Source organism: Anser brachyrhynchus (genome assembly GCF_964034855.1).
Source record: "Anser brachyrhynchus genome assembly, chromosome: 21".
Classification (NCBI taxonomy): domain Eukaryota; kingdom Metazoa; phylum Chordata; class Aves; order Anseriformes; family Anatidae; genus Anser; species Anser brachyrhynchus.
In genome coordinates, this window is record NC_137714.1 from 2,982,019 (window position 1) to 3,002,889 (window position 20,871).

General features: G+C 48.4%; 3 protein-coding genes across 6 annotated transcripts in view; 1 reads left to right on the plus strand and 2 right to left on the minus strand.

Moving 5' to 3' along the window:
* Positions 1–1,013: 1,013 nt before the first annotated feature.
* On the minus strand, positions 1,014–9,751 carry LOC308181124 (guanylin-like). Its single transcript, XM_080563877.1, has 3 exons — positions 6,223–9,751; positions 3,146–3,335; positions 1,014–2,393 (listed from the first exon to the last, which is right to left on the minus strand). Exons 1-3 carry the CDS (start codon positions 6,295–6,297, stop codon positions 2,326–2,328), a joined length of 333 nt encoding a protein of 110 aa, XP_080420003.1. The 5' UTR covers positions 6,298–9,751; the 3' UTR covers positions 1,014–2,325.
* A 2,094-nt stretch (positions 9,752–11,845) lies between these two features.
* Positions 11,846–17,882, plus strand: HTR6 (5-hydroxytryptamine receptor 6; the record flags this gene model as incomplete). The annotated part of the gene is made up of 3 exons (XM_080563878.1): positions 11,846–15,081; positions 17,093–17,251; positions 17,460–17,882. The coding sequence occupies exons 1-3, from the start codon at positions 14,353–14,355 to the stop codon at positions 17,880–17,882; spliced, it is 1,311 nt and encodes a 436-aa protein (XP_080420004.1). The 5' UTR covers positions 11,846–14,352.
* TMCO4 (transmembrane and coiled-coil domains 4) overlaps positions 17,869–20,871 on the minus strand; it is a 49,291-nt gene continuing 46,288 nt past the window's right edge. For 3 of the 4 annotated variants that reach the window (XR_013941329.1, XR_013941330.1, XM_080563874.1), the window contains one exon: positions 20,425–20,851. Coding sequence is in view for 1 of the 4 variants with exons in the window: in XM_080563874.1 (XP_080420000.1) it covers positions 20,780–20,851 (72 nt within the window). In the remaining 3 variants the exon portion in view is untranslated. Of the gene's footprint in view, positions 20,155–20,424; positions 20,852–20,871 lie in introns of those variants that run through there. The other variant, XR_013941328.1, reaches the window with a different exon arrangement.

Here is a 20,871-nt window from a genome sequence, read left to right on the forward strand (position 1 = left end):
GGACTCAGCACTGGGATTGAGCTGCCCAGGGAGGTTGTGGGCAGTTTATCACAATGCAGTTTATCACCACCTGCTGACCAATGCCTAGCTTGTCACCAAGTAGCAGCTGCCTCCTTCACCCTAGCCAATTCCCCTAGTTTTATTGTATATCATGAAGTCATAAGGCATGGAATATCCCTTTGGCCAGTTTAGGGTCAGCTTTCCTGGTTCTGTCCCCTTCAAGCTTCTTGTGCACCCCCAGCATCCCTGCTGGCAGGGCAGTATGAGGAACTGAAAAGTCCTTGGCTTAGTGTAAGCGCTGCTCTACAACAACTAAAACATTGGTTTGTTATCAGCATTATTCTCATCCTAAATCCAAACCACAGCACCATCCCAGCTACTAGGAAGAAAATTAACTCTATCCTAGCTGAAACCAGGACTGTATGTCAAGACAATACTACACACAAGCCATTATACACTAGGCCATTATCAGGCTGCGGCACTTCTGTTGAAGGCACGGCTACAAGAGATTCAAGGTCTGAGAGTCACTTGGAGAATGTATACAAAGGTCCCCAGTCCAGTCCTCTAGCCCAGTGCGAACACAGATATTATCAGCCAGGCTATCTTGGTTCTATTCTTTTTGCCAATGAGGAGTCTTCATTGCAAAATGCAGAACCTGTCCTCTCAGCTCAGCTGATGCGCTGAGACTTGGTGATTTGTCAGGTTAATTTTAACAGATAATGAGAAGTCACCTTTCTATATCCAAAAACGTTACTTTAGGATTCAGAAGTCAGGGAATCCCAAAGGCTCCAATTTCAAGACAGCAGAAAGACTCTTAGAAGATTCTCTCCTCAGCATTAGCTCTTGGATTTATTATCAGTATTAGTATTAGTAGTATTTTGTCCTGGAGTAGTCAGTAGTCAAGTAGGCCCCATTCCTGGAGGTGTTCAAGGTCAGGTTGTATGGGGCCTTGGCCAGCCTGATCTAGTGGATGGTATCCCTGCCTATGGTTGGGGAGTTGGAACTAGATGGTCTTTAAGTTCCCTTCCAACCCAACCCATTCTTTAATTCTATAATAATTGTATAACTTTACAGCATTGACATTCCTCTGAGAACCTGCTGGCTAAATTGACTTAACAATTAATATTAAGAAGGAATAATTTAAAAACTCTGAAGTAGTCTTATGTTACTATGATCCATATAAAGAACACAAATGGAATAGCAAATTGTTTTAACTTCAGGACAATGTTAACAACATATCTCTTACTCTAGTGGAGATCCAGACATGAAAGACCTTATACAAGAGATGAGGAAGTAGGCAGAGTACCAAAGAAGAAAAATAAACATAAACATAAACATAAAAAATAAAAATAAAAACACCCAAAAACCCCACAAAATTGTCACGAGCTTTTATTCCATGTACAGTAGCATATAAACATGGGCAGACCCTTTCTTCACAATATTGCCACCAAAAACACAAACACTACACAACAAAACAAAATGACAAAAACATAAATCCCGTCAAGTCGATGTTTTTCTTTCAAAGTGATGCCAACGTTGCAGTTTGGACTTCCTGTCTCCTAAATAGAGCTTAACGAACAGGAAAATCCATTGAAAGAAAGGAACTTCTATACAACTATGAGGAAAAAGTTACTAGCTACAGTGTTTGTCCACCTCTATTCCATAAATTGGCAATAAACTATTAGTACAAGTAACAGATGGAGAATTTTCTGGGTGTGAAAGTGTAGCTAAACACTTATAACTTGTCCCCAATTTGCATGCTACAGTTCTGTTACAAACATACACATACCACATGCAGACCTACAGGCACTTATCCAATCAATTGGATAGTATGTGCTGGAAAAGATTATAAACCTTGGCCGCTAGGTGTATGTGTGTAGGGGAAGGCAGATCACAGGTAGATTTAGATATTAAAAGGGCTAGAGAAGACTACTCAGTTTGACCCATCATGTTCCAATCCAGATAAAATAGTGGAAGCCAAAACAATGAACCCAGGAAATTTTCACTCCAGTCAAGCGTGACACAGCTCATGTAGACAGAGGCACAGCTCAGGGAGAGCAGTCAGCTCAAGAAAGGGCACCACTCTGTGAGCCGATGGTTCCTCAGCATCTCAGATAAGGCTTTGTCTTCTTGTTGCCAAAACTGCCCTGTTGGTATTACCTGATCTAACTACTTCAAGATTCCCCCTAGCATGTCTACGTGAGACAATAGTTTCAGTTTGACTACAGTGGAGATGGAGACTAAATATTGATTTTTGAGGGTATGTGATCTTGCAACACAAATGCACAAACTTGGCACATCTTCTTCAGATTGCTTCATCCTTTTTCAAAAGCAACCAGAGCAGGCAGCATTGGCACAGATTTCACACAAATCAGCGTCTCTGACAGCCATGCCTGTTAGAGAGAAAAGAGAGTGTTTCAGTGGGATAGCAAAGCAATACGTTGGAGAGCAGAGCCACACATCAAGTGGCTGAGAGATTCCTTTCTGTTGCTGTTCCATGAGTTTCGATGTCACTGAAGTTATTGTTGGCATAAGACAAAAATAGTTCTTGAGAAAATCTTGCTTAAAAAATGAGATCAAACTTGAAATCACCGGGAGAACAAGCAGGACATCTTGTGGGAGGCTGGTGAGGATGCTGCCTTTTTCCTCTAAAGTGGCTTGTAGAATCACAGCTTTAGTTATATTGGTAGCATTTCTTCCTAAGGTTTCCACTGTATTGGACAGTAAGTTAATAAAACATAATAAAATTATTTACATTTTTTAAAAAAATGTAGCAGCTGGCTCAAGAATCACTACGTATGCCTTGGAGACACAAAATGCTGAAGACTAATTCACCTCATCTACATCTGACACCTCTTTTAGGGTACCCAGAAATACACAGCTACTTGGAAGAAACTTTTGTGTTTTTTGTGTTTACAACAGCGTGATCTGCACAGACTACAATTAAGCACCATAGGAGTTTTCTGATGGGGATGGCTCTCAGTTTTGTATCCTTGCAGAAGGGGTAATCAAAAAGCAGCATGGACTTCCAGCTGCTTTAGAAGTGACACAACAGTAATTACGTTTCTTTGGCTGCTACAATTTCAATGTTTGAGGTTGAAAAATGTGATTAAAAAAAGGAAATCATGCAATACGAACTACATACTCAGCCTCTCGAAAATCATGGGTGCATCTTCTCTTTTACACACAGCTCGGAACTCCTCAGGAAGATCTTTTTCTTTGCATGGAGAAGAGGCAGTCTTTGAAGCCACCATGCGAGGGTTAATGCTTCTGTTCTCATCCATGAGCTCCTTTAGCTTCTTCACAGATTCAAGGGAGAATTTCAAGTTGCCATCCTATGTAGGCAGAATCAGAAAAAAAAAAAAAAAAAAAAAAAAGAACAAAAAAAAGGCATCAGGGAGTCAGTCCTTAGGCAAATGTATTCCATTTCAACTGAAGTCTGCTAAACTGTCAGCTCTCTCCACAAACCTATACTATAGGGAAAAGGGAATGTTGGAACAAAGCTTAAAGAAATTTGGTGCTCAGTGAAGGTAAAGGGATCAGCTCTTCAATACATACACCCTGCAGAGCAGCAGTGAGACCTGGCTGGCTCGTCAGGGTTTTTGTTAAGCATCTCAGTGGATGGAGGCACAATTAATGCATTTCTCACTCTTGTGAGAGAGACCCACAAAAGCTAAGGTAGAAAGATATGGACTGAGAAACATCAGCCTAGAAAAGAAATGATTGGGTAATATGTCATAGAGATTTACAAAAATGATGAGCTGAATGCATGCGAATGGGGATTTATTTTGTTCACTCTTTCTTCTAATACATTAGTAGAGAACTTCAAGTCTTGGCTGTCATGTGGCATGCTCAAAACAGAGAAAATTCCTTCACATTTAACATTGTTAAGAGCTGAACCTCCTCATCGCAAGATACTGTGGCAAGTTTCCATGAACTTAAAACTCGTCCATACAATTTATGGAACACAACTTATTGAGAAAAACAAAACGCATCACTTCTGACTCAAAGATCATGCCAAAGCTTTGGGAGGCTCAAAGAGTAAGTATTGCTATTCAGTAAGGAAGTATTACTCCGTGTTTTAGATTGTTTGATCTTGTGCATCTGTTAACAACCATTCCCTCACAGTTTCAAGAGAATCTCACTGTTGAGGTAATACACTTAAATTGAACATGTTGCAATTGTTAAGTGCATAACATCCGTATAAGTACGAAGAGAATCACAGTCTGGTCTAAAAGAGGAATATGCATTTTCAAATTGTTATTTAACATTTGCTTTATTCATGTTTAATGAACAAGAAACAATCAGAAATATGATCAAGTGACACCTACATGTTCAAAGAAATGAAGTTAATTGAGCCTGCGATGGCATAAGATCAAATATTGTTGTTTGCTTCATAGTCTCATTAGCTTGATGTTCAGTTGTGTGAGAGTGGTTTTTTGGGGGGGGAGGGAGGGGTGTCAGTTAAAGAATAATAATAAAAAAACCAACCAAGGACATGCATTTATTTAACAAGTTAAACTCTTTTCTACTTCCAATTAATTTATGATTTTTCTCAGAATAGTTTATCAGACTGGTAGCCTGTGAAAAGTTAACTATGTAGAACACAGCTCTAAATTCAGCTATCGGATGCAGACTCTAAAAGCACAAAACAGAGAACAAAAAAGGATGGATTTCCATGAGAACAGTTCCAGGGAAAGCAGAAAGGGATGAAGTGAGCTTTATTCGGTCCTTTCACACAGGATTTATCCTACTTATTATCACTGCTTAGTAAGAATGAACTTTTATGAGAGATAGACTTATGAGATACATTTATGTTCTGGTGACAAAATAAAACAAAACAAACAAAAACGTCAACGCCATCTCAGAAGAGAAAAGTGTATCAGAGAGAGCTCAGTCTGAGCAGCATCTTCTCTCCAAGGTAACAGTGCATGCTGTTCTGTTGAACTAGAAGATTTTATCACAGAAATAGTCTAAGCCAGCGCTTTAGTTTGTTTTTTTAAGTTTTCTTGAATTTTTCTGGTTTTATTCCACAATTAGCTAGCCATCCTCTTCCAATTTTCATCATAGTAATTCAAGAGCTGTGCAAGAAATTGTCCAGGTAGTCGTATTCAGCCTTTAAAAGCACTCCACAAAGTCCAATAAACTTTGCTTGTGGCTTGCAAACATTTTGTTAAATCAATGCGTCCTGTGACATACTATGGGAAAGGGAAGAGAAGTCTTGGAAAGGTTTTCAGAAAACAAGTACATAACCAACTTTGTGCACTGAGTTAGTCAGACGTTAGGGAAATTAAGTAGTCCAACTGAAAAGAGTGCAACACACATGCACAGAACACTGAACATATATATTCATGTCTTATATGAGGCAGACAAAATATAAATGTAGTGATTAATGAGACAAGCATTTGAATTACAAAGAGGAGCTACAACTTCAGAGCTGAACTTTCTACATTTTTACCTCAACCAGAAACTGCTATTCTCATTTGGTTATTTTCTACAGTTCCAAGTGGAAATTTGATTTATTTCTTTTCATTAAGTTGGAGACTATTTTTTTCACTCCTTCAAAACCTACTGTGCACACATAAAGAGAATCAACTATTGTTTAAATAATACCAGCCCTTTTGTTACTCCAAGAATGTCATTTACAATGCGACCAAACTGGAATCTCCCAAACTATTTCTAGGGATGAGTGCAGATAGATCTAACGTACTCCCATGAACAGACAAGAGTGATGATACCTACCTACCTACTTCTATGTTCCGTGTAGTATCGATCACGGGTGCAGTGTGTTTTAGAGTATTTTGTATTAGCCTCCTCTGATAGTTTATCTATCCATTACTATTCCTCCAAGCCTGCAGGTCATTTTCATAAAGAACTACCTGCCTACAAGCAGGCAAGACAAAACACTTTCTCCCCAGTTCATGCAACTTCACAACATACGGGGTTATCTGCAAAAGAAAACTCCGGGAATACCTAGACAGGAATTTCAGAGCAGTGATATGGCTGGTGAAGCATGAGGCTAGAAATACCTGAAACATTTTACAGACAGAAAAACTGAGCAACAGGGACAAGATGTCAGACAACAAGCCAGAGAAAAGAAAAAATTCAGCTCTATTAATTTAGTTCAGCATTCCTGTTGTAGCCACAACTCTTCATAATATCAATATATCACTGAACTTGCAAGACTAAGCAAAAAAAAAAAAAAAAAAGCAGAAAACTCACCTGGACATAGACTCCCTGGGAGCTGTGCACCAGTGAAAGGAGTATAAGGACCGTAAAGGAAAGAAAGCCTTTCATAGCACCTGCGAAGGGTAGCCTCTCCTAACCTGAATATATTTTGTTTTCTCTTGCTTTGGTATTTCACTGTCCTTCCTTTGCGTCTCTCAGATTTGCTCTAGTTGTCAGAGCTCTATCTCCCGAGTGCAAAAAAAATAAGCTTTATAAAGCCTTTGCACAGCACTGGCTTGGTAATCCATTAACCTAAACTCTTACAGGCATACAATAAACCTTCAGTGGACTACCAGTTATCTACTCCTTGGCAGAGCAGGACAGTCACACCCAGGCAAATACTGGTGTTTATGACTCTCTCCCACTTTCAGAAACTGGCCAAGACAGGCAGGAAAATCATTGCGGCCTACGGCACATAAATAGGAAAGTCTGGTCTTAGCTCTAACACAGCAACCAAAACTCCATATGGGGAATGTATGGGGCAAGATGATCTTGGAGGTCTTTTCCAACCTTAATGATTCTATGATTCAATGACTGGGAAGCAGGCAAATTAATAAACAATTAAAGAAATGGATCTCTTGCACTGATTAGAGGCCAGTCAGTTCTGAATTGATTGCTGAGCACGCAGTTCTTCTGGAGACTCCAATACTGAGAGGGGATCAATGCTCTGGAGCACATGAACACAGGGTGTGCCTGAGTATCAGCAGATATACAGTGTCATCACCGAATTAAAACACGCACATTACAGGGATTGTCATTAAAGATAAAGGCTTCAGTGCAACAAATCTGTTTCTCTGTGGCTTTCAATCTTATCCAGAAACATGGAAATAGTACATGGATATTTATTTTCTCTTATTCTCTAATAAGCAGACCTGGACTACTAATGAGAGCTTCTCAGTCCCCTTGGGCCCTGGTTTTACAGGTTTCTGGGGTGCCCTCCTAGTGTCTCTCCCGATCTTTCCTTTAGGCTCCCTTTGGTTACAGGAAGGGCGCTATAAGGTCTCCCCAGAGCCTTCTCTTCTCCATGCCAAACAACCTCGATGCTCTCTGTGAATATTGAGCAGTTTGGCTAGAGCACTTGCTGGTGAAGAGTGAGGCAAAAAAGTGGTTGAGTGCCTCAGCCTTCTCCGTCTCACCTGTAGACAGGCCTCCCATCTCACTCATCATGGAGGGTACAGTTTCTTTTATCTTCCTTTGTTGTCCTGTGTAGTTAAAGAAACCCTTCTTGTTATTTTTTACATCTCTAGCCAAATTCACCTGCAGCTGTGTCTCAGCTTTCCTAATCCCCTCTCTGCTCTTCTGGGCCATGTCTCTTTAATATTATCAGGGGAACATCCCTGCCTATTCATTTCGGTTTTGTGTTTCAGCTTGGCTAAGAGCTCTTGACTTGGCCAAGCTAGTCTCCTGCCTCCCCTGTCCAACTTCTTGCATGTCAGAATCGAGAGCTCTTGTACCTTAAGAAAAACGTCATTAAATATCTCCCAGCTATCATTTGCTCTTTTATCTCTGAGGGCAGTTTCCCAAAGGATCCCACACACTCAAGCCCTAAACAGCCAAATATTTACCTTTCTGGGTTTTATAGCCTTGACTATACTTTTTACCTGTCCTGTACTACCTGTTCTGTACTATCATGATCACTGCAGCCCAGGCTACCTCCAAGCTTGACCTCTCCAATATTCTCCTGCACTAGTGAGCTACCGGTACTTCGACGCCTTTTCTCTAGCTGAGATGCCGGTATGGTTACACTGCCCTGCAGTAAGTTATGAACCTTTTGATGGGAATGGGACATAAAGCCAGGAGCCAAGTAACGGTGCGATGTGTTTTGCTACCACATCGTACATCTTAATAGAAATAGGAAATAGAAACCTAGGTGCCATGCCAGGCATGAAGCCGTTGTCCCTGGTGGTGCCTGTGTGCAGGCAGGCTGGGCTCTGCTCTGTGCAGTCGAGAAACACCTAACGCGGGGTTCAGTAGGCCACGGGAAGTGGCAGTAATGCAAGCAGTGCTCTGGATAAGGAGGTGCAGCGAAGAAGGCTGGCTTGTGAAGGATCTTGGCACGGTGGTGCTCCCTGTGCAGAGGTTCACCCATGGACCAGTGTCCTTGGTGTCAGGGTTAGGCCTTTTTACAGTCACTTCCTTCCTTGAAGATGGGAATAGCATTTGCTTTTTTCCAGTCATCGGGGATTTCCCCATCATTGTGGATGTCAAGTTTGCTTAGCTGATCTCTGATCCGATCCTCTTTGACCAAGAGAAAGTCCTCCTTTCTCTGGACTTCCTCTCTCGTCTCTTGGGTCTGAGATTCCTGAGGGCTGATCTTAGCAGTAAACACTGAAGCAAAAAAGGCATTCAGTAGCTCTGCATCCTCCACATCCTTTGTCACCAGGGCACCTGCCCCATTCAGCAGCAGGCTGACATTTTCCCCAGTCTTCCTTTTCCTACTGATGTATTTGAAGCCTTTCTTGTTGCCCTTGACATCCCTTGCCAGATCCAATTCCATCTGGGCCTTGGCCTTCCTTATCACATCCCTGCATACTCTGGCAGTGTCCCTATATTCCTCCCAAGTGGCCTGTCCCTTTTTCCACACGCTGTAAACTTCCTTCTGTCTGAGCTTCGCCAGGAGCTCCCCGCTGGCCCATGCAGGTCCCCTGCCCCCTTTGCTTGCCTTCTTGCTCATAGGGATGCACCGATCTTGAGCTTGGAGGAAGTGATTCTTGAATACTGACCAGCTGTTTTCGACCCCCCTTCCTTCTAGGGCATGTGTATGAATAGAAATGCTTCAGATGTCTTTCATTAAACTCAGCCCCTTGTGGGGCAGACCGAAGGGCCTCACTACCATGCAGTTCCTCAAAAATTGGCATGCAGTCCCATAGCTTACCACCAGTGGGCCTGCTTTTGTCCCTTTCCCCCTTCAAATCCAGTATAAAGGCCTGCCAGTCAGCCTGACTGGAGCCATGTATTGATCAGCTCGGTTTGCCCTCGGCTGCCTCAAAGGGGCCATGGTGTCCCAACAGGTGAGAGGGCAAATACTGCTCTAAAGAATTTCCTGCCCAGGGCACAGCACTCTCAACCCCACAAACCCCACAGCTTGCAGGGTTACAACCACTGCCAAAGTTTTCTTCCCAAGTGTTTTCTCAGGCTGATCCGCTCTGTGGACGGAGGACGTGTCTGGTACGGCTGGCCAAATGCTGCTGCACAGTCCCAGGTGCTGGGTTACTCACAGCCCAGCACTTCGTGGGTATCACTGACCCATGGCAGAGTGGGTCACGAGCACAGACATCGGTGGAAGAGCACCCGGCAGGCTCTGCTGGCAAATAGGTTGGCTTCTAAAGAGAAAAAAGAAGTACATTGAGGAATGGGCAAGGTGACCCAGGCTTAGGAGATGTCTGAAGCATGATTAACTGAGGAACTGCTAATCACAAAGACCATTATATTGGCATATTGAGTATGTGTGATCAGGATTCCACCCACACTCACATTCGTAACATCATCAGTGGGTTCTGTGCACTGATGGTCCTGATTTTTGAATCCCTTGGAGGGATAACTCCAGCATGCACACATCTCTCGGGTTCTGAGTTGCAGAAAATGCCATGTCTCCAGGAGGTCTAAGCCATTTCTGTGTGATGCTCTACCAAACTTCGGCGAGTCTAGTAATTCCACGGAAACACCAGAGCTGGAAATTATGGGATAACCTCTCAGGTTGGGGAGGGTACTTTCTACTCCCTGCTCTTCGGGGGCTTAGATCTATTTATACTTGCACTGTCAAACAAGTTGTCTTACGGAACGTTTACCTGCAGAACAAGTGCAGATTTGGTCTCACTTTTCATGAAACTGGCTGACTTTTTGGAATCCTTCTGGCCTCAGTGAAAACTGGCAGCAGCTCAGACATAAACGACAAGCTCATTTAGAGCTTTAGTAGAGTGTAAATGTGTTTATGGAGTTGGCTCTAAATAATATTTTCGTGTTAAACTCTTTTATGATCAGGAACAACTTACAGGTCTCTATTGTGCTTCCTCCATAGTTCTTTATCTTATTTATTTTTTTTCTAAAGACTGATCACTTTTTAAATCTGATTGTTTTATATTAAAAAAAAAAATGTCAAGGGCCTATGGCTAGGCTTAGCAAGCCATAATTAATACATAACTGAGAGCCCTGCCACAAGCCCTCCGAAAACTGAGAGACAGGGAGCCAAGAACCACATGAAGTTAAGAGCACGTGGCTGACATTTGCATGTAGTCTTCCAGAATGCGTGTCCGGCTCTAAACTACTTCAGGAGAGATGCCCTGAGCTTTCCCTGGTGTAGGACGGGTGCAATTTGCGAGAAGCCGTGGTGCTCAACGCACCCCTAATGCTGCCAGACGAGCATGCCGCCGCACGCCGCCAGGCTCCCGGAGCAGATTGCCGGCACAGGGAGGCAGGGCAGGCTCCAGGCAGGATGCAACGTGTCCTCCACCACGGAGATGGTGTCCAAGACAAAGGGCTCTGAGCCCAGCTAAAGCCCTGGCACACCAGTGGCGTGCTGTAGTATTATGGCTGAGCACAGCCACAGTGGGGTCTTTTAACATCATGGCTGTGCACAGAGTCACAGTAGGGTGTTGTAGCACCATGGCCAGGCACTGAATCGCCACAGGGCCTTGTAACATCAGTGCTCAAAAGAAAGTCACAACGGGGCCTTGTGACCGCATGGCACAGCACAGAATCACAGTAGGTAACATCATAGTGCTGCACGGTGTCACAGAAGGACCTTGTGGCATCAAGGCTGGGCAAAGAGTCATAGAGGATGATTAAAAAATCATAGCCTGACACCATGTAAAAGCTGGGCTTTGTGACCTCAGTTCCCAGCACAAATTCACAGTGGGATTTTGTAAAATCATGGAATGGCAAAGAGTCACAGCCTTTGGATATGACGCCATGGCATAGAGTTGCATGACAGCGTTGTAATATCATGGCCGAGGACAACGTCACAGTGGGTCGCTGTAACATCATGATCATGCACAAAGTAGAGTATTGTAACATCATGGCCCAGCAGAAAGTCACAAAAGGGCCTTGAGACCTCACAGCGGGTTCTTGTAACATCACGGCCCATCACAGCAGGGCCTTGTAACGTCACGTCCTGGCACAGCGTCACAGCAGGGCCTTGTGACCTCCCAGAACAGCACAGAATTGAGCGTTGTAACATCACAAACCAGTACTCTGCCACACGAGGGGCTTTCTGACCTCGTACCCTGTCACAGAGTCCCAGTGTGGTGTTTGGTGGCAGAGGGCAGAGTGGCAGTGGGGCCTTGTAACATCACGGCCCAGTACAGCATCACAGGGTGGTGCTGTGACACCACGACAAGGCGTAGAGTCACAGAGGGGCTTCGTAACATCAGTGCCTGCCACAGACTGACAGGAGGCCCAGCAAAGTGTCACAGGGGGGTACTTAGTGTAACATCGTCCCTCTGAACAGCGTCACAGCACGGCTTTGTCGTATCACGACCTGACACAGCCACAGTGGGGCGTTGTACCACCACGGATCTGCAGAGGGTTGGCGCAGGGCCTTGTGAAGTAGCCACAGCTTCACAGTGGGGCTGTGTAACACTGTGAGCCAGAGGAGTCAAAGCAGAGCCTTTGGACATCGTGTCCTGGAAGAGAGTACGAGAATGGTGTTGTAATATCATGGCCCAGCATAGTGTCACTGCAGGGCCCCGTGGCTTCGTGGCCCAGCACAGAGTCACGGTGCGGCATTGTATCGTCACGGCTTTGCAAAGTGTCAGGGCAGAGCCTTCCGGCCTCATGGCCGAGCACAAAACTCACTGTGGGGCATTGTAATATCACGGCCAAGGACCAAGTCACAGTGCAGATGTGTAACATCAGGGCCATGCACAGGGTCACAGTGTGGTATTGTAACGTCATGGCCCAGCACAGCCTCACAGCAGGGCCTTTTGACATCACAACGCGGCAAAGAGTCCCAGTGGAGCTTAGAAACATCAGTGCCTGGCACAGGGGCACAGGAGGGCCGTGTAATTTCACGGACCAGCACAGAGCCACAGTTGGGCGTTGTAACGTCATGGCTCATCTTTCTCTACTCAGCCCTGGTGAGGCCACACCTGGAGCATTGTGCCCAGTTCTGGGCTCCCCAGCACAAGAGGGACTCATTCAAAACCCTCCTGGACACGTCCCTGTATGACCTGATGTAGGTGTTCCTAAGGATTTGACTAGATGATCTTTCAAAGTCCCTTCCAATCCCTAACATCCTGAGATTCTGTGATTCCCAGGGACCCTTCCTCTTATCTACTGGTCTCTGGAGGCCTCTCAGGACTCTCTAGTGCACTCCAGGGCACACTGGAGGCCTCCAGTGGCCCTCTGCTCCTTTCTAGATCCTCCTCATTTCCACCAGGGCTACACAGTGCCCTCTAGCTCCCTCTGGAAGCCTCCGAGCGACACCCAGTGTCCTCCAGGATGCCCTAGAGGCCTCCCAGTGCAGCCTCCAGTCCTGTATCAGATGCTCCAGCTTTGGATTGGCAGAGACCCTGGGGGAGCCATGGGCTGAGCATGGGCTGTAATCACAAACAGAGGTGAACCCCGCTTTGTGTCTCCCCTATCCCTTGCTCAGAGATGGTTTCCAGGCCAGAATCACCCATTCATCTCCTAGGAAAAGCAAGACAAACTTGTTGGAAAGGGGATTAGAAAAGGAGATCTTGGTAAAGAGACATTTCTGTTCCTTCCCTGCATGTCTTCTGAATGAGGAGAAGGGACGGAGAAGCCAGCGGGTCATGCGGGGTCCTCTGACTTTTTGCCTCCCGCCTGCCAAAGGGCAAGCTGCCCAGGGTTCACCCAGGGTTGTCCCTGCAAAGGCTGAGCCCAAAAAACACCAGAGTGGAGGGGCAAGACCCCTGGCTGTCTGAGCGAGAGTGCAGCCCTTTTTTCCCTTGGCATCCCTCACTGGCTGCGGATGGCTAGAAAACCGGCCAGCAAGTCCTTTGCATGCCTCTGGCTGCTTTCTGAGAGGGCAACTGTGAGCTACTGAATGCAGGTTTTGTTGCTATTTATCTGGCTGTGCAAAATTCAGCTCTTATCAGCCGACACAGGGGATGGAACCTCGTGCTCGGCGTTGCCTGCAGGGCTTAGCTGCGGATTGCTGTCGACCTGCAAAGAGAGCGTGGGGGGCTCCCACGTTAGCAGCAGCAGCGGCCAAGGGGAGGCAGAGCACGGTGCTGGCAGAGAGGGAAACTCTGCCTGCCACTTCCTGGAGTTTAGACCAGATCCCTGTTTCCACTAGGATTTTGTTTCATTTCATTTCATTTCATCTCCTCCTCTCCCCTCCGGCCCCACCTCCTCCGAATCAGCATTTCTGCATCCTTCTCTGTGCACACCAGAGCAGCAGGTAAAAGTCTGGCCGGCACCCGCACGCACACACGCTCACACACACACCCACCCGCGCACCGGACACACCTCTGCCGGGGGACGGACACCTCTGGGTGGCTTCCCACACTCCTGCGTGTGGCATCTTCCTCTCCATGGGCGATCTTGGCTGGGAGCATCCCCGTACCCGCCTGAGGGCTGCTCTGCCTCTCCTTGCTGCCTCCCGCCGCAGCAGCAGAGCTCGGGCACGGAGGAGCTCAGCGGGGCCCCACAGCCCCAGGGGACAGAGCTCCGCGGGTGGGCAAGCACAGCTGGGAGGCAAGAGCTGAGCGTCGGGGGTCCAAAGCGTCCAGAGCATCCCGTGGTCCTCCTTATCCCCCGGTCCAGAGCATCCGGAGCATCACAGAGCGTCCTGACACCCAGAGCACCCTACGCATCTCCAGCATCCCAGCATCCGGAGCATCCCCAGCACCCAGCAGCGCTGCCCGGGGACCTCCCAGCGCAGGGGGATTTGCAGGGATGAGGAAACGCCTGGCTGTGAGTAACGGGGAGGGGAACCTTGCTGCTGCTGGTCGGCTCCTGGGAATGTCTCTCTGCCCCGATTACCGGTGAAAAGAGAGAGTGGGGGAAGAGAGGGAGAGGAGGAGAGCGGAAAGGAGGGCAGAGAGAGAGAGAGGTGGCACTTCTTGCCCTGGGGCTGGCTCCAGCAATGATCACCTAGCACAGGTGACAGCTGGAGGAAGTCCCCAGAGCTGCAGAGCCGGCCCTGCTGCCCAGCTCCTCATGGAGGGTGATCTGGGGTCCCCCAACGCCAGCGTGCTGGGGGAGCGCTCGCTGCTGGTGGGCAGCAGCTGGCTGGCTGCCTTCCTTTGCTTCATCATCCTGCTGACCACGGCGGGGAACTTCCTCCTCATCCTCCTCATCGTCACCCAGCGCTCCCTCCGCAACACCTCCAACTACTTCCTGGTGTCCCTCTTCATGTCCGACCTGATGGTGGGGCTGGTGGTCATGCCCCCGGCCATGCTCAACCAGCTCTACGGGCGCTGGGTGCTGCGGGGTGACTTCTGCTCACTCTGGTACGCCTTTGACGTCATGTGCTGCAGCGCCTCCATCCTCAACCTCTGCATCATCAGCTTGGACCGCTACCTGCTCATCATCTCCCCCCTCAAATACAAGCTGCGGATGACCTCCTGCAGGGCCCTCTGGCTCATCCTGGCCGCCTGGACCTTGGCTGCTCTGGCCTCCTTCTTGCCTATCAAGATGGGCTGGCACAAGCTGGAGTTTGAGGTCCGGTCCCCGAATATCACCTCCCGGGGGGATGAGGACCAGTGCCGGCTAGTGGTCAGCTTGCCCTACGCCCTGGTGGCCTCCTGCCTGACTTTCTTCCTGCCCTCCGCTGCCATCTCCTTCACCTACTGCCGCATCCTCCTGGCAGCCCGCAAGCAAGCCGTGCAGGTGGCTTCCCTCACCTCCAACGTGGCCACCGCCACCACCGACGAGGTGATGGCACAGGTAAGGGAGCGAAACGGTCCCGGTGTCCCCTCCAGGAGGACAGCAGGCAGGGCAGGCAAACACTTCACGCGACCTGGGCTTCCCAAATGCAGCCCGGGAGCTCCTCTTACCCGTCCTGCAAACCCTCAGATGTGTGCCAGGGCTAAGACTGAGGGCTTTGCTCCGCTTTCCTCCACCCCAGCCTTGCTGTGGGGTCCCCCAGAAGGAGCAATTACCCCCAAAACTGCCGGGAGGCTCCTTGCAGCTCGAGTCTGGGTACGTGGGGGCTTCGCCAGCCCCCAGCCCAGCCCGGTGCCCTGTCCCCTTGTGCCACTGCCACGTCTCGGCCCCAAGATGCAAGTGGGAATGGGGTTTGCGCGTTCGAGCCACGTGCTCAGGGCACTTGCGGTGGGACAGGAGCAGGGAGGCCTCATCCTGCTCTCGCAGCTCGCAAACAGCCAAGGCTGTTGCTGCCGGCCACCAGCACCATCTCTCGTGCTCCCAGGAAGCAAAACTTTGCACAGGCAGGTGCCGGAAAGAAAGTAAATAAACGCACAGCTGGTGCAGGGAGCACAGCCAGGCACCTTCCAAAGCTTGCCGAGAGGAATTAGCCCCTGAATTCCCAGCACGGGGACATGGATGGCCTCAGGGCTGGAGCCAGGGAGGGGATTTGGCAACTGGAGGGAAACATCCACCTCCACAGTGGGATGGCTGCAGCTCTGCGGTGTCTTTGGAGGTGCCGGTGTCTTGTCCCAGCAATGGTGAGCTTTTAAGCAGCTCAGGAGCACAGGAACAGCAGGAGTATGAGCAGAGAAATAAAACAAGATAAAGGCGAAAATGTTCCGTGGTGCAAAATAAAAGCAGTTTTGTCTCCCTCTTGACTAGCATCATCCCAGAGGGGTTTAATCTTACCTGACTTTGGGCTCGTAACTCTTGGCCACGGTGAGCGTGAGACATAGGGGGGAGAAGTTTAAGTAAAAGCAAATACAGAATTCTGAAGGGCACCTTATTTTGAACATCCAGCTTCTGTTTTTGTTACCTGGCCTACAATAGGAACTGCAAAGTACCTCCTTACTCGAGACTCCTGGTTGAACCAGGCTGTGTGTTTTTTATAATCAAAATGTGGCTGCACTTGGGGTTGCTTCTCTTTCTCCAGGAGCAGGTAATTGCTACTAAATCTAACAGCTTTAATTCCTTGTAATAGGTTTATTGACCTCATATCCCACAGGGAAAATACAAAGTTAATTGCCTTCAAATACCATGATTTAGTTTGTTCTCTCTCTTTTAAGAAAGGAGCCAGAACTCTGACCCAGCCAGCCCTCCTGCACATGATGAGATGTACTAGACTTTCAAAAGGAAAATGAGAATCAAAGGACAAGCAGCCGGTATCATTAAAATGTTTATTTTTTTTCCCCTGGATGCCAGGTTTTTGGACTCTACAACCCAAACCCGCTTTGGACTTTGGCAGCCTTCAAGCATTTTAAACAGATTTTTGGTTCTCTTTCTGGGCAGGAAGCTGAGTAGCAATAGGGCCTCACCAAATCACGGCAGAGAGCTGAGATAATAATTTTAGATGGCAAGAACAGGAAAAGGAACGGGTTACTTCTGGCGTTTGTAAGCCGAAACATTTGACTTCCTGCTTTTAAAATGTAATTAGTTTGCTGCTCTAATCAGCAGTTGGAGATGCCTCTTCAGGGCATGCTTTATCCTCACCAAAACACTGCCTGAGATGGGTTCTTCTGTACAATAAGCATCTCAATGATAAAGTCCCTATTTTACAGGGAAAAATAAAATAAAAACCTCTCAGTATTGAGGGTTTCTATTGCCTCCTCTACCCGCTTTACGGTTCAAGGACTGTGGCGTGGGCCATCCTCCTGCCCCCGTGACAAGGGAAGTAATAGCCCTTTTTGTTTTTGTTTTTGCAGGCTTTTGCAGCACCAAATGCCACTTCCCTTGGGCAGGAGGCTGGCGCCAGTGCCAGCAGCTCCAGCCTGGGGCGAAGCAGTCACTCACCGCCCGTGTCCCGCTGCAGGTTCCCCGCGCCCCCAGCCAGCCCCCGGCCAGCAGCGAGAGCAGGAGGTTCGCCAGCAAGCACAGCAAGAAGGCGCTGAAAGCGAGTCTGACGCTGGGCATCCTCTTGGGCATGTTCTTCGTGGCCTGGCTCCCCTTCTTCATTACCAACGTGACAGAGGTAAGCACACGTTTTGTTGTTTTTTTAACCAGGAAGAGCTGTTTTTCAAAAGCATTTCACAGCCGGGCTCGAGGCTTGGATGCCTGCAGGTCTCGCCAGAAAGCGAAGGGGAGAAAAACCCTTCAAAAGCAAGGAAAAATGCTGGCGTACCTGGGAAATGCTCAGGGTCCGGGAGACGCTGCTAATTCTTGCCGTGTCTCCCCGCCAGGCAGTGTGCGAGTGCATCCCAGCCGGCTTCTTCGACGTGCTCACCTGGCTGGGGTACTGCAACAGCACCGTGAACCCCATCATCTACCCGCTCTTCATGAGGGACTTCAAGAGAGCCATGGGCAAATACCTGCCCTGCTGCCGGCGCTCGGGGCAGCCCCGGCCCAGCGCCATCTCCCTCTCCATGAGGAACTCCAACAGCGGGCCCCGCGTGGCCACGTCCCTCAAGAACGTCCTCACCTTGCAGGCCGACACTGACTCCGTCGACTCCGGGGCACCGGTGGACGAACACAGCCTGCCGCCGCCGGCCGCTGACGCTGCCCAGGCTCTCCTGGCCCCCGGCGTCCGCTTGGTCAATATTTTTGACACGGAGCCCCGCGAAGAGGAGCTGCAGCACCGGCAGCTCGGCACGCCGGTGGCCTGAGAGGCCGTCCGGGGGGCTGCAGATGGGGGAGGCGCGGTTTCAGAGCCCGGTGTCCCAGGCAGGATTGCCCCGGCACGACGCAAACCCTCCGCGAGGGCAACCGCAAGGCGTTTCCCTGCCCGCACTGAGCTCCTCGATACCCTCTTCAATGAAACTCGCATCTCCTTGGGGCTGTTGCTGACCACTTCTGCGGGTAGGTTTAAAGAGCGCGAAGCCACGTTTTACTGCTGAATTAATCTGCCTTGTTTCTCTCTCTTTCTGTCCCTTGTTTACTCACCAATTCCTCACCCTTCTCCACGAGCTGCTTCTCACGGCCTTTTCACAGCCCGTTGATCGGAACCTCGCACCCTTTTGCCAGTATGTCTCCCTGCACTTCAGCCAAGGGCAGGTTTTTCAGCTTCCACCCATACAGCTCAGTATAGCCCCTCTAACTCCTGCACTAGGTGCACCAAGGGAAGAGGAGACACATCCTGTGACTCACGGGCAACAGGTTTGGGGCTGCTTCAGTCCACAGAACATCGCGTCTGCTTGGAGTTTAATTCTCTCGCCCGATTTGGACTGTATCTGTCAGAGTTTCCTGTGAAAGCAGTGAGCTGCAGCACGCTGAAACCATCCCATTTAATCATGAACAGCCTGAGCTACAGGGGATTAAATCTGATGCAAAATGTTCAGCACTGCCTTTTGGATATTCTACAAGGGTGTGGGTGTTCGACTTGTTTGTGGCTCTCTGGATATCCTGACAGTAGTAAGTAAGGAAATCAGCTTCCCTTATGCTTTCATCCTACAGCTTCCTATTTTTGGCATGACCGTCGTACTTTGCTCTTGACAATCCACGAGTTTTAAGATGATGCAACTAGAAAACAGACATTTCTGTTCTTCAAATCAGAATATCGACTTCCAAATGACAATGCCACCCCCCTCAGCCTTCCTCAGAGCCATAAGCAGAGAGAACAGTGAGCAGTATGGCCAGCGGGCACTTTAAAAAAGCAGCAATGAACGCTTGCAGCTAATTCTTCCTCAAGTGCCTTTCAGATGCAGAGTCGGGTTGATAGTTTGTTGCCGTGCCCTCCCTGAACTCCTGCCCTACCAGCCTTGCTTCAGAGCTCGTGATTTTGGTTGTGCTCCTGAAGCCCACAATCACACAGACAAATGAACACAATGCAGGGGGAAGAAGCTGCATGACAGGCAAAGTCTCGTTAGTTTTCTTTCCGCGTTGCCCACGTATCTTCCAGAACTGAACAACAAGTGCTTCGATAACTAACTTGACGTTTATTTGCTACAAGCACACTTGCAACCGATGGCTGGCCCTGTGGTCAACGATAAACGACCACGACAGGCAGAGGACTCATCACAGGTTCAAGTATCAAACTGTTTAATACGTTTTCTCCCTATATCTGTGGCCAGATATTTAGTTTGGTTTTGGTATCAGGCATGAAGATGAATGTGTTCATCCATCCACAAACAGTTTTATATAAAAACATACATGGGCTGTAACTCCAGTTAAACCAGAGTAGAAAAAGACACGATGGACTCCCCAGACCCTCAGGTAACCAATTCAGCAGACACAGGCTTCAGGAGATGAACAAAAAGAGCTTGCTGCCAGCACCCAGGAGCACCCTGTAACAAAGCTGTTCACAGACACATTTCCTCCACGAGCAGAAGTTGTTCAGAATTTCACTCAATGACAAATTCAGCTGCATCTGGTGGTCTCAAAACTTCTTCAAGCCAAATTTTAAAAAGCAGCAATACCGCTCTCATCGAGCTAGTTCTTTGTAGTAAGGCGTTTGCTTGTGGACAAATCGTCTGATCCGGTAGAGGAATCGTGTCCCTTTCCTACAGCCCCCACCAAAAGAGCTGACGGCGACGGGCAGGTCCCTGAGGGATCCCAAGACTTGCCCCCAACAGCCCCAGCCCAGCAGCGTGCCCAGCGTGCGTCGGAATCTGGAAGCTCGGAGCCCTCCTCGGTGGCAGGACTGGGGAAGAGGAAGAGCCAGGCACCAGACCCAAAGCACTGCCCGGCCGCGCTGCCGCCGTGCCGCACCCAGCAGCAGCTGCGCGTCAACTGCCCGAGAAACCTGAAGGTAAGGGTTGCGGAAAGCTCGGGAAAGAGAGGAGAGGTTGGTATTAAACCAGCTGCTGCAGCAGGGAGAGGGAGGGCTCTGTGAACCAAAATCAGAAGCTGCGATCGCACTGTTTCCCCTCCCGTGAGTCAATGAGGCCTTCCAGATCTGGAGGTGGGAAAGTGTTTATACGCAACGGCACTTGTTTTAACCTAGAAAAAAACAAAGGTGTTCTCAGAAGGGGGTTTACCCTCGTGCCATATTCCTGCTAGGTTGCATTTTCTTGGGCTGAGCAGCAAAATAGGCCAGAAAAGGACCTTTTAGGGAAAATGTGATGGAAGATCAATCCCATAGTTTTGGAACTGTGCATGGCAGGGGATATAAAGCTGCACCCCTCTGGTCTGAGACTGGGGGAGAAGAGAGTGGATGCCAATTTGCTTTATGGAAGGAGGCAGAAATCAAACAGATTTATGTTTATCCTATGCCAAGTATTAGTTTTATTTTAAGCCAATTAAAAATACATCTAGAGGGGGCTTTTGAGGCTGGAGATGTGTGTGGGACACAAAACAAAAGCCTCTGTGGGTTGCTGGCTTGCAAAGCCTGGGATGAAGTTTCACAAAGTAATAAAGCATTAAAAGCCCACTCTGTTTCTCCTGCTGTCTTTCACCTAGGGACTCAAAGCATGTTTCTAACAGTAAGGAGGCCTCAAATACTCATCACCCTCAGCTTGCAGATAGGGAAACACTCCCGTCGATCGGAAAGTGTCCAAGCCGTGGCAGCAAACCTGCAGCAGGACGGGGAAGGAAGCCAGGTACCCTCAGCCTTTCACCTTCCTGGTTAGCAGAGCCGAAGCGCGGATGCTGAGACACGCAGAGCTGGGCAGCCCGATCCTGCAGCACACCTGGTCACCTGGAAACCAAAATCCAAAT

Bases quoted from the DNA above. Each gene is read 5' to 3' on its own strand.
- LOC308181124 (XM_080563877.1), bottom strand. From the start codon at position 6,297: ATGAAAGGCTTTCTTTCCTTTACGGTCCTTATACTCCTTTCACTGGTG. The intron at 3,336-6,222 runs GTGAGTTTTCTG...CTGCCTACATAG, and splicing joins CCCAGGGAGTCTATGTCCAG to GATGGCAACTTGAAATTCTC. The intron at 2,394-3,145 runs GTATGTAGTTCG...TCTCTCTAACAG, and splicing joins CATGATTTTCGAGAGGCTGA to GCATGGCTGTCAGAGACGCT.